At 38.7% G+C, this 11,798-nt stretch overlaps 1 protein-coding gene across 1 annotated transcript; it reads right to left on the reverse strand.

Annotated features, from left to right (window-relative positions):
• Positions 1-770: 770 nt before the first annotated feature.
• LOC128095490 (glycine N-acyltransferase-like protein Keg1) lies at positions 771-11,422 on the reverse strand. The gene is made up of 5 exons (XM_052714490.1): positions 11,345-11,422; positions 10,256-10,363; positions 5,842-5,968; positions 4,366-4,537; positions 771-1,173 (listed from the first exon to the last, which is right to left on the reverse strand). The coding sequence occupies exons 1-5, from the start codon at positions 11,420-11,422 to the stop codon at positions 771-773; spliced, it is 888 nt and encodes a 295-aa protein (XP_052570450.1).
• Positions 11,423-11,798: the final 376 nt, after the last annotated feature.

Consider the following 11,798-nt stretch of genomic DNA (forward strand, 5'->3'; position numbering starts at 1 on the left):
TTCTTTTCTAATAATTTTACAATTGAACCACATGTGTTGTGCATGTGTATGTGCATGTGTAGTAGTTTGTACATATTAACAACACAACATCTAGGAAGTGACCTGGGAGAGAATGATTTTGAATAGACCTTTTTAGGTGACAAGCTATTTCTCCAGCCAATAAAAGAAAAACTACAGAAAGCCAGAGGAGGTATGCATGTGAGTAGTGGGATAGGTCACAAAATAAACCTATTGGCTAATGAGCATGGATCAAAAGCCAACAAAGCAAAATAGAAAATAATACAATTCAGCTAAATGTGTTAGAGCAGTGTTCTCAACCTGTGGATTGCAACACCTTTGGGGGTTGAACAATCCTTTCACAAGGGTCACCTTAGACCATCAGAAAACTTAGATATATACATTATGATTTGTAACAGTAGCAAAATTACAGTTATGAGGTAGCAACAAAAATAATTTTATAGTTGGGAGTCATCAACATGAAGAACTGTATTAAAGGGTCATAGCATTTTAAGAACCACTGTGTTAGAGGGATCCTGAGAATGTGGGGCCTGTAACAGAGTTAGAGCAGGAGAAAGTGACTTTCTGCATGATGAGGAAATGGAGTTAAGTGCATGAGAAATACGAGGGCAGAGAAATAGTATGTGCAGTTCATGATGTACCTCTGCTTTCTAGAAACACACACCCACCTAATGACAATTTATTACTTCTCTTTGTTCACTCAGCCATTTCTCCATCTACAAGCACAGTCCCTTCATCACTCTTTTCCAGCTTTATAGAGGCACATAATTCCACTGGTTCCAGGTACAGGGCATGGTGACATAAGCCATCCTGGCAGCCATTCTCTGAATGGTGAAGTTAGCTTTATCTACATGTGCATACATGGGGAAGCCGAGGTTTCCTAGAGTCTGAATCTGGAGGGAAGCAATATGGTAAATGAGACCCTGGCGCCGGTACTGAGGTAAGGTGCCTCCCATTCTCATTTCTCCAGTGTGGTCCATCAAGGCCCAAGACACGGGGATCCCCTCAGGCCCCATAATACAGAAGCTGGGAAAGGTGTGGATACAGCGCTCAATGAACTTCTGGCTTTTCTCATTGCCACCAAAATGCCAGATGTTATTTACCAGTGCAGCATGTGTAACATCCAGTGAAGCGAATTTGAACAACTCTTGGTTACTATTGAGAACAAGAGAAAAGAGCAGTCCTTAATCACATAGGCTATGAATAATTTTATTTTTTCCCCCTAAATTGCCCCAAGAGGCAAAAAGTAGACTATCTTAGATTGTGTGTTCTGTAGCTAGACTGCCTGAGTTCCTATCAGTACTGTGTACATGAGTCTGCTGATTAATTACTCTTCATCTTTTGCATTTCCTCATCTTCTAAGCAGGGCTCATAAGTAACTTGTACTGTAGACTAGCCAGTCAGTGTGATGGGGGCTCAGATTCAGTGCCTAACAGGTAGTAAAAGTGCTCCAGGCAACATTTCCAATTTTTATTTGCCTGTAACCATTATCTTTCCAGTTAGAGGGTTCAAATATGATCTTTCAAGTTAGAAAGTTGAAATATGATCAGTCTTGTTTTATGTAAAAGGAAAGAGTTTTGCAGACAAGCAAGCTTACTAAACCACATGTAGCAAACAGAAAAGCCAAAGTGCAGAATCACAGAATTTGGTATCCTGTAGTCCTTAGGCATTGTGATGCACAAAAGATAAAGTCAAGTGCAAAGATGGGCAGAAATGTGGAATGATGGCCCTTGTCATTGAGTCCTGATGTCTGAAGACACCTGCAATGGTGTGAGGAAGCTTCAGGAGTCATTTTGGAATGAGTTCTGGAGGTGGAGCTAGACACGCTATTTCCACTCCAGTTACAGGTTCTGTCACCCACGTGCTGAGCAAGCTATTCCACCATCAGATTCCACTTTCTGTCAAGAGATTAGACTAACCTCTAGCTCATAGCAGGACAACACTTCCCAGTAGCTTCTAGATGGGAGTGTTCTGCAGGTTGCCATGTAGTATACAAAGAGAACAGAGTTCTTCTAGGTAGAAAATTTCACAAAGACTTGTGGGGTTGAGCATACTCAAATCACATACTGCCAGCTTTTGGTTCTACTCAGCATTAAGTTCAACATAAATGGGGACAATGTGAAATGTGTTCAAAATATTTTTATCAGAACCCAGTTGTTCTATGCAGAGAATTCACTGAACACGTATTTGTTTAAAACCCACTATGTGCCAGCTACTGATGATCCCAGCTCTTGCAGGGTTTTCATTATTGTCAGAGGATGAATTAAACATTAAATCTGTAGAATAAATTAACTAGTTTCAAATACTCAGGTGGTGGGTGATGTCATTCTGTATGCTGTGAAAATGTGTTGCTCTGATTGGTTAATAAATAAAGCTGTTTGGCTAATGGTGAGACAGAATAAGGTTAGGCAGGACATTCTAACTGGAGAGAGAAGAAGGAAGAAAAGAGAGAAGGGAGACACTGCTAGCCACCGTCAGAAGAAGCAAGATGTAAAGTACCAATAAGCCACAAGCCATGTGGCAAAGTATAGATTTATAGAAATGAGTTAATTTAAGATGTAAGAGTTAGCTAGCAAAAAGCCTGCCATGGCCATAGTTTAAAAATAATATAAGCCTCTGTGTGTTTATTTGGGTCTGGGTGGTTGCAGGACCAGGTGGGACACAGGAATTTTATAAGTGCCTGTGAGATCTTGGTGCTGGGCAAGCACAGGAAAACTTCCAACTACACTCAGGAGGGCTATGAGCAAAATAAATCTAAATCCTGTGCAGTGGTGACTTTTATTGAGGTGTTTTACACAAGACTCTGATAAAGTAACCTGTGAGCAGATCTGGATAACAAAGTAAGTCATTCATATAAAGATTGACCTGCATAGGAGAGAGAAAATTTAGATAGATAGGAGATAATCTTAGAGGTCTGAGCTCATGAAGGTCAAGAAGAAATGGTAAGAAAGCTATGGTGTAGCATTATTGTACACTAACTTCTGCATTTAGATTTAACACTAGAACCAATATGAAATCATTCACATAAATGCTTCATGTCACAACCAATATTAGATTGTTAACTGACTTTCCGACAGAGAGAAGGAGAGAGCAAGAGAGTGAGTGAGTGAGCAAAGGAGAGAGATAGAGAACATGAATGAGGTTTCCTTTGCTTTAATTCATACCAAAATAATTAACTTGAAGTAACCCAATGTGAAACAACCTGTCAAATTCTAATGTATATCTTCCTTTCCTATTTTACACAGGAAATAACATTGAAGTGACAAAATTTTGTTTGTGTTATGTTAGCTTTTCTCAGTCTATAAAATCCACCTCTTCCTCTTTAGACTTCCACCATCAGAACACTTTGCTTTAAAGAATGACTCAGCTTCTGATTTTGGACTCATGTCTAAAAAACAGTTCATGTTTTTAAAATGAACTTGTAATGTTTTTGACAAAGGTTAGAAGTTTTGAAGGGAAGAAACAAGATTAAATGTAAGGCCCGAGAGGCAGATGAAAATTTCTTAGAGGGCTGAGAAGTTCAGAAATATTTGAAAGGATGTCAGGAAGCATTGAAATCTTGTAAGCAGGAGAGAGATTTAGTTCTTATTTAAATTTTATTGTGATTAGTCAGCTACTCTGCAGAATATTGGTTGGATAGTTACCAGGGCCAAAGCTAGCAGAGGTAGTGAGGGCCTGGCAGGTTAAACAGTAACCCACATTCAACTTGCATAGGCAATTACAGTTTTTAATTGCATAGATACATATGGATGTTACATGCTCCTGTGTGAAAATCAGAAGACAGCTTTGGGGAGTTGGTTCTCTTCTTCATCACGTAGGTCCCAGAGATTGAATTCAGATAATCAGACTTGTCAGCAAGCACCTTTAGCTGCTGAACCATCTTGACAGCCCTTTTATGCAGATAATCTTGCTTAAAAAAGGATCTTTTAATATACAAGTTTAAGACTTTAATATAAGCTCATCCCAATTATTTTGTGGGTCCCAAGTCTATTGATAAGTGTCCTCATAACAAACAAAAGAGAAAAAGACATAGAGGATAAAGAAGGTCATGTGGAAGTGTTTTTAGGGAGTAGAGAAATGCATCCCAAAGCTAAGGTACTCCTGGAATGGCACTGGGTGCTGGAAGAGATCAGAAGAAATTCTACCCTGTAGATTCCAATGCAATACAGCACTTCTCAAATTTTGATTTTTACCTTCTAGATTCCAAAACAATGATGGATCACCTGTGCATTGATTTTAGCCCTGTATTTTAAGGTGACCTCTTAATGATCACTTTGGAAGTCTAACACAGGATGTACGTCATTAGTGAGAGGCTGAATGTTGCAGAACAGCTTCTTAAACACTTACATGGGCTTGGGCTTGTCACTGCTGTGTACTAAGTTCTTGGGATCCACCAAAGAAGGAGCCAATTTCTTTGCTGTTTCAAGTATCATATAGAGAAAGCACTGTGTGTGCTTTACATTGCCCAAATTAATGGCTCCAAGTCTTTCTATAACTTTGTCCAGGCTTGCCTGTGAACCTTGATGGGGGAAATGAGGAAGCAAACAACATACCATTATTCATCTTAACATTTAGGAAAGGCTGTTCAGTGGAATCAAGGGAATATGAACATAGGATCATCAAGTATTATGATAAATCTGGACAGGAATCATATGATAAAGATTATATCCCTCCCATGTAGCTTTTAAATTTAAGTTTTGGATGGAATCACAAACCCTGGCTACTTAAGAGTACATTTATAGTTACCAAAGAAGATGAATTAGAAGCAGGACAACTGAAGTTGAATTCATAATTTCTATGTATTCAAACCATTAAATTATTACTATAAGGTTCTCAATGCCTTTCTATTGCACTAATATGACTCCCTTCATCATGAATTGGCTTTTGTTCACTCATATACCTTGCTTAGGTTCATGGGAAGAATGTGATTTAGTAAACATGATTCAGAGGGCACTGAGGTTGACTTTCACTTTCTGTTCCTGATCCTGTGACATTTACATGTCACCCAATTTACTTCCATCCCTGTAGTTAAGAGTTAGCACAATGTTATTATGAAACACCAGACTTGGGATTGTGATGAACATATTCCTATTAGCCCACAGATAATGCTCCAGGTGACTTAGCCCTTATGTGTGAATCTAGGTGAGACCAGTAGAGCTGCCTAGCTGAGCCTGATGCAAATTTCCTACCCATACAATTGTAAGCTAAAATAATTGTTGTTTTGAATTGATATTGAGAAGGTTTGAAATTCTATAAAACTAGATAGGATATTCCTAAGAAGTTTCCAATAAATGCCTCATTTAGTCTTTAAGGACTCTATTTTGGAATAGTATTATAATCCTTTTTTTTTTTCTCACAGAAACTCTTGTCTCCATAACAGAAGTGATTTAGCCTTTACCACACAGTTAATAACTGGTTTAGTCAGGTTTCAATCTTAGATCATGCAACTCCAAAAGGCATAGTCTTGTTTACTAAAACTTTCCTTTGAAAATGTGACAATGTAATAAAGCAGAGATGGAATGGTAGGATAATTGCTCCCTTATTTATGTTCTTTAATAAGATATGGGCATACTAAAGAATAAATCCTAAGATGGTAAGAAATTACATTAAAATTAAATTTCCTTTGCAAACTTTACACTCTGAAGCTCTTAGGAGTTCCCTTTGGTAGGGTTAGACACTGAGCAAAGAAACAGCAGCATGCTAAGTGTCTGTGGCTTGCAAAAATGTGTGTGGGATGTAAGGTGCTTGTTCGAAAGGAACAATGACTTCCACCCTGTGTACACAGGAAGTAACAACAGCCCACAGATACCCTGGTTGTCTTACTTTGAATCTGTAAATGTTGTTTCCAATTAATGACTTCTGATGAGCCAAGGAACGTCTGACAGTTGTTGGGATCCTTGGAGTAGATTAAGTAAGTATTGGTGTAGTGGTCAAGGTCATCTGTCATGTCCTGTTTCAGAAAAGAATAATAAACCAAAATGTTTGTGGGTGGTGTGGTGTTTGGTTATATTGGTATTCAGTTACATTGTGAGATTTTAGAATATTAAAAGTAATGGTTCCTGTGGATTTATGTTGTAATTATTTACAATGAGAAATCAAGAGAAAAAGCCTTGACTCAATTCAAAGCAAAAACAGCCTGAAAAATATTACCCCAACTCAAGGGAAACTAGAGTGTTATAAAATTCATTTGGAAGAGTCAAAATAACAAATTAAAAGCAAAATATTCAGCTAAAAGAATACTCCTTGCTCTGGGATATGAATGTTCTGATATTAAAGTCTATACTGAAAACAGAATCAGAATATGCATCTACAAATTGGGAACCAATGATAAAGGTAATGAGATAGTCCTTCAAAAATAGCTTATTATTATTTAGTAAATTACAACCCCATAAAGCAAATAAATGAATATATATGTATAAGATATATGTATGTATATATATATATATCAAGCTTACAAATCCATAATGGGACTACTTAAATATCAAGGGACATATCACAGAAATATTACTTCCACTAATGTGTAATTTGAATGCTTTTATTCCTCTAATTTTAATGAGATATTAAGTAAAATATTGTATACTATATAATGATACTGAAGCTAAAACTATTGATTTTCTTGCTCTGCCTTATAAAATATTTAAGTCATCTTCAACATTCATGTTGGTAAAAGTTTTCAACTTGGAATTGAGAATAATCTCTGATTTGTTCCCTGTAGCATTAACCATCTGTAGTCATTCCTTTTTTCTACCTCCTTTTTTTTTTTTTTTAAGAAAATTTCCCCCTTGCTCCACATCCTCTCCAACATAAGCTGTCTGCAGTACTTTTGATCTTGGCCATTCTGACAGGTGTAAGATGGTATCTCAGAGTCCTTTTGATTTGCATTTCCCTGATGGCTAAGGATGTTGAGCAATTCCTTAAATGTCTTTCAGTCATTTGAGATTCTTCTGTTGAGAATTCTCTGTTTAGCTCTGTAGCCCATTTTTTAATTGGACTGTTATATATTTTGATGTCTAGTTTCTTGAGTTCTTTAAATATTCTGGAGATCAGCCCTCTGGCAGATGTGGGGTTGATGAAGATCTTTTCCCATTCTGTAGGCTGTTGTTTTGTCTTATTGACCGTGTCCTTTACCCTACAAAAGCTTCTCAGTTTCAAGAGGTCCAATTTATTAATTGTTTCTCTCAGTGTCTGTGTTACTGGTGTTATATTTACGAAGTGATCTCCAGTGCCAATGTGTTCAAGACTACTTCCTACTTTCTCTTCTATCAGGTTCAGTGTAACTGGATTTATGTTGAGGTCTTTGATCCACTTGGACTTAAGTTTTGTGCATGGTGACAGATACGGATCTATTTGCAATCTTCTACATGTTGACATCCAGATATGCGAGCACCATTTGTTGAAGATGCTTTCTTTTTTCCATTGTACAGTTTTGACCTCTTTGTCAAAAATTAGGTGTTCATACGTGTGCAGATTAATGTCAGGGTCTTCAATTTGATTCCATTTGTCCACATGTCAGTTTTTATGCCAATACCAAGCTGTTTTTACTACTGTAGCTCTATAGTGGAGCTTGAAGTCAGGGATCATGATGCCTCCAGAGGTTGCTTTATTGTACAAGATTCTTACAAGGGGAACACTCCTCCACTGTTGGTGGGAATGCAAACTTATACAGCCACTTTGGAAATCAGTATGGCAGTTTCTCAGAAAATTGGCAATTAATCTTCCTCAAGACCCAGCTATACCACTCTTGGGCATATACCCAAGGAACGCTGATTCATACCACAAAGATACATGCTCAACTATGTTCATAGCAGCATTATTTGTAATATCCAGAACCTGGAAACAACCTAGATGCCCTTCAACTGAAGAATGGATAAAGAAAATGTGGTACATATACACAATGGAGTACTACTCAGCAGAGAAAAACAATGACATCATGAGGTTTGCAGGCAAATGGATGGAACTAGAAAATATCATCCTGAGTGAGGTAGCCCAGACTCAGAAGGACAAACATGGTATGTACTCACTCATAAGTGGATACTAGATGTAAAGCAAAGGATAACCCTACTGCAACCCACAGATCCAGGGAGGCCAGCTAGTAAGGAGGACCCTGGGAAGGGCACATAGATCACCCAGCAATGGAGAAATGGATGATGTCTACATGAGCAAACTGGGAGTGAAGGGGGTAATGGAGGGCAAGAGGCAGGGGATGAGAGCTTAGAGGAGTGAGAGGTTTGAGCTGGAATGGGAATAGAGTGGGAGAGCAAGGAAAGAGATACCGTGATAAATGAAGGCATCATGGGAATAGGGAGAAGCAGAGTGCTAGGGAGGTTCCCAGGAATCCACAAGGATGACACCACCTTAGACTATTAGCAATAGTCGAGAAGGTGCCTGAGCTGACCTACTCTGGTGATTGGATAGCTGAGTATCCTAACTGTCATCATAGAACCCTCATCCACTGACTGATGGAAGCAGATGCAGAGATCCAAGGCCGGGTCCCAGGCAGAGCTCCAGGGGTCCAATTGATGAGAGAGAGGAGGGATTTCATGAGCAAGGGATATCGAGGCCATGACTGGAAAAAGTAGAGAGACAAATAGCCAAAATAGTGGAAACGCATAAACTGTGGACCAATAGCTGAGGAGCCGCCATGGTACTGGACTAGGCCGGCTGGATAAGCAAGACAGTTGTTTAGCTTGAACTGTTTAGGGGGCCCCCAGGCAGTGGGATCAGGACCTGTCCTTGGTGCATGAGCCGGCTTTTTGGAGCCTAGTGCCTATGGTGGGACACTTTGCACAGCCTTGGTACAGGGAGGAGGGGCATGGACCTGCCTCAATTGAATGTACCAGGCTCTGCTGACTCCCCATGGGAGACATTGCCTTGGAGTAGATGGGAATGGGGGGTCAGTTGTGGGGAAGGCTCAAGGGCAGGAGGAGGGAGGACAGGGGAATCTGTGGTTAGCATGTAAAATAAATAGAAAATCTCTTTTTAAAAAAAGAAATTTTTCCACTCATTCTACATATCAACCACAGATCCCACTCCCATCCCTCCTCCCACTTCCCCTCCCCCCTCAATCTATCCTCCATCACTTCCTCCAAAAGGGTAAGGGCTCCCATGTGGAGTCAGCCAAGCCTGATGTAAAGCTCAGAATGAACAGATTAACCCAAAGCTTCAGAGAAACTAGGTAACCAGGAGGACCCTAAGAGGGATACATGGATTACCCTGGGAAGGGGAAAGAGATGAGATCTCCATGAGTAAACTGGGCGGGGTGGGGGGATGGGGGGTGTGGGTGGGGGCTTTCGAGGGGAGGGGATGGGGAATGAGAACTTTCTACCTTCTTTTATTGCCCTTGTTGTAGACAACTGATATAAATGCAGAGCAGCATCTCAGTGGGAAGCTGATATTACAATGGAAAGTTGTGATAGAGTGAGAATGAGCTGGATTATTTCAAGTCCAGTGATTTTTAAAGACAAGAAACTTGTTTTACCTTAGGATAATAGTTGTCAACGGAACTAAGAACTAACTTGTTACAGTATACAAACCTAGCTTAGGAAATATCCTTTTCTTTAAAGACTTACTTATTTTTATTTTATGGGTATGAATGTTTTGCTTGCATGTATGTATGTTTATCATATGTGTGCAATACCTGTAAAGATCAAAAGATGATGTCAGATTCCATATAACGTGGGTGCCTAAAACCAAAGCCTGGTCCTCTGCAACAGTAGCAAGTGCTCTTAACCACTGAGCCATCTCTCCAGCCCTTAGGAAGTGTTTTAATGTTTATAATAAAAGATCAAACTATTCTTTGTGTCTCAACATGATCTTAAGTTGATATGACTTTCCATCGGTTGCCTCTAAATCCTACAAACAAGATGTAAGAAATAATGAAGTAATAAAGTATGCTTGCAGTTCAAATTAGTCAGTGCTGACGGAGGAACTTTGTCACCAAGCAAAACAAAAACATGGATGAAGATAAAAGTGTACCATCTGTACCTTTAGTTAACATTCTCCTTGGGTTATTACTATATCTTTGTGTGTTTCCCTCCTTGTACACTTTATAACACCCTGTAATTTTTGTGGATTTTCGTGTATTATCCTTCAAGCAGAGTATTAGTTGACATTATTACAATTCATTTCTATTTCTTAGGATGGGAGTAGGATGTAGAATCTACCATACAGTCAGACACATGTTAGGAATGCAACAAATGTGGAGATACAGGCATATTTATTCTATATTGCAATTTACCTGCTCCTGGGGTCGAATAACAACAGTATTAAAATCAGGCCACTTGTCCACCAGAGCCTTGACCTTGAATGGGTTTCCCTGATTCATGTGGAAGACAGTCCCATAAACCTAAATATTTCAACACAGTAGAATTGTCATCACATTACAAAGAAATAGGAAACTGCAACGTATTTGACTGGAACAAGGATCATTCCTATGACATTATGATTTTTTGTTGGAAAGATGTAATAAATGAATCTTTCAAATGGTCCCTAGTGTCTAGTTACTTATTCTAACAATGATATCTTTTAAACATTAATGAAATAAAATGCAAATAATGATGTGATTTATGAATAAACTCATGAACTCCCCTGTTGTGCCAGGTCAATCTATAAAAATTTGATTTCCATGCCATTTGTATATTTTATGACATACAATTTTACCTCACCTGTTCTGAGAACATGTTATAGATCAAATCCAAGTTCACAGAAAATTCTATACTGAGCTATGTGATACATAAAAAGAGAACTGGAAATTCTTGTACATTAAATCTTATTTCATTGAGATAATATATTCTACAAAAGACATCTGATGATACACATTTTAATTTATTTTATATTTTTAAAAAAATTTCCCCTGCTAGAGTCACATCAGGAATACAACTAAAGCAAAATGTAAATAAGATCAGAATCCTTATTATTTAATGTCCAACATGATTTTAACTAAATAGTGATTGTTATTTAAGAATCAGGAAAATTCTTTTTTTCTCTACTGGCAGTTAAACCTAGGACCTCGCACGGGATAGGCAAACACTATTACTGACCTATATCTCCACCTTTCTTTCAAGTTTTTATTTTGTGAAAGAGTCTCACAAAACTTGTGAAGTATCATTTGGAAGTAAACAGTGATGTGTTTTATTTGTGGAGAAGAGCACTTTGCTTTTTTTTTAATTGGGCAAGTGACATTATTGAGACTTCTTTCTATTCTGGTAGCAAAAGCATAGCTGAGAAAAATGCCATGGTGTCAGTGCTCAGTGGGTCTTGACCTCTTTCCCTCCTCTGTCATAGCTGGGTGTGGTCCTCAGTTACTCTGAGAATGTTCTACTCTCACCTTTAAGGACTCAGGGAGATACTTCCTCAGGGAGTTCTCCAGAGACTGAAGCATCTGAGAACCCTGTAAGTAGAACATCTCTTCCAATACCTAAGATGAAAAAGAGAAATGACAATAGCAAGTCATGTGTGAGAAGATACTTTCATAGTGTGTCCAGACTGCCTCTAAAGATCAGGAGTTACAGCCCATTATCATCAGGAATTTATTTCTCACAGGTCTGGGAAGTCCAAGATCAAGACATTGGTATGTTTCTTGTCCCGTGGAACTCTGCTCACAGCTAGAGGGTGTATCTAGCAGATAGAAAGCAGAGTTCCACCCTCTAGCTGTGTCTTCTTGGGATGAAGGGAGTAGGCTTGCTCTCTGGAGCTTAACCTCTGAAGGCATCGATAACATCTGAAAAGGTGACACAATCACCTATAGATGAAATTCTAAACAGTCTTAGTAAATAAGAAAC

This window comes from Peromyscus californicus, unplaced genomic scaffold, assembly GCF_007827085.1.
Source record: "Peromyscus californicus insignis strain IS unplaced genomic scaffold, ASM782708v3 Scaffold_4__1_contigs__length_199733344, whole genome shotgun sequence".
NCBI classification, from domain to species: domain Eukaryota; kingdom Metazoa; phylum Chordata; class Mammalia; order Rodentia; family Cricetidae; genus Peromyscus; species Peromyscus californicus.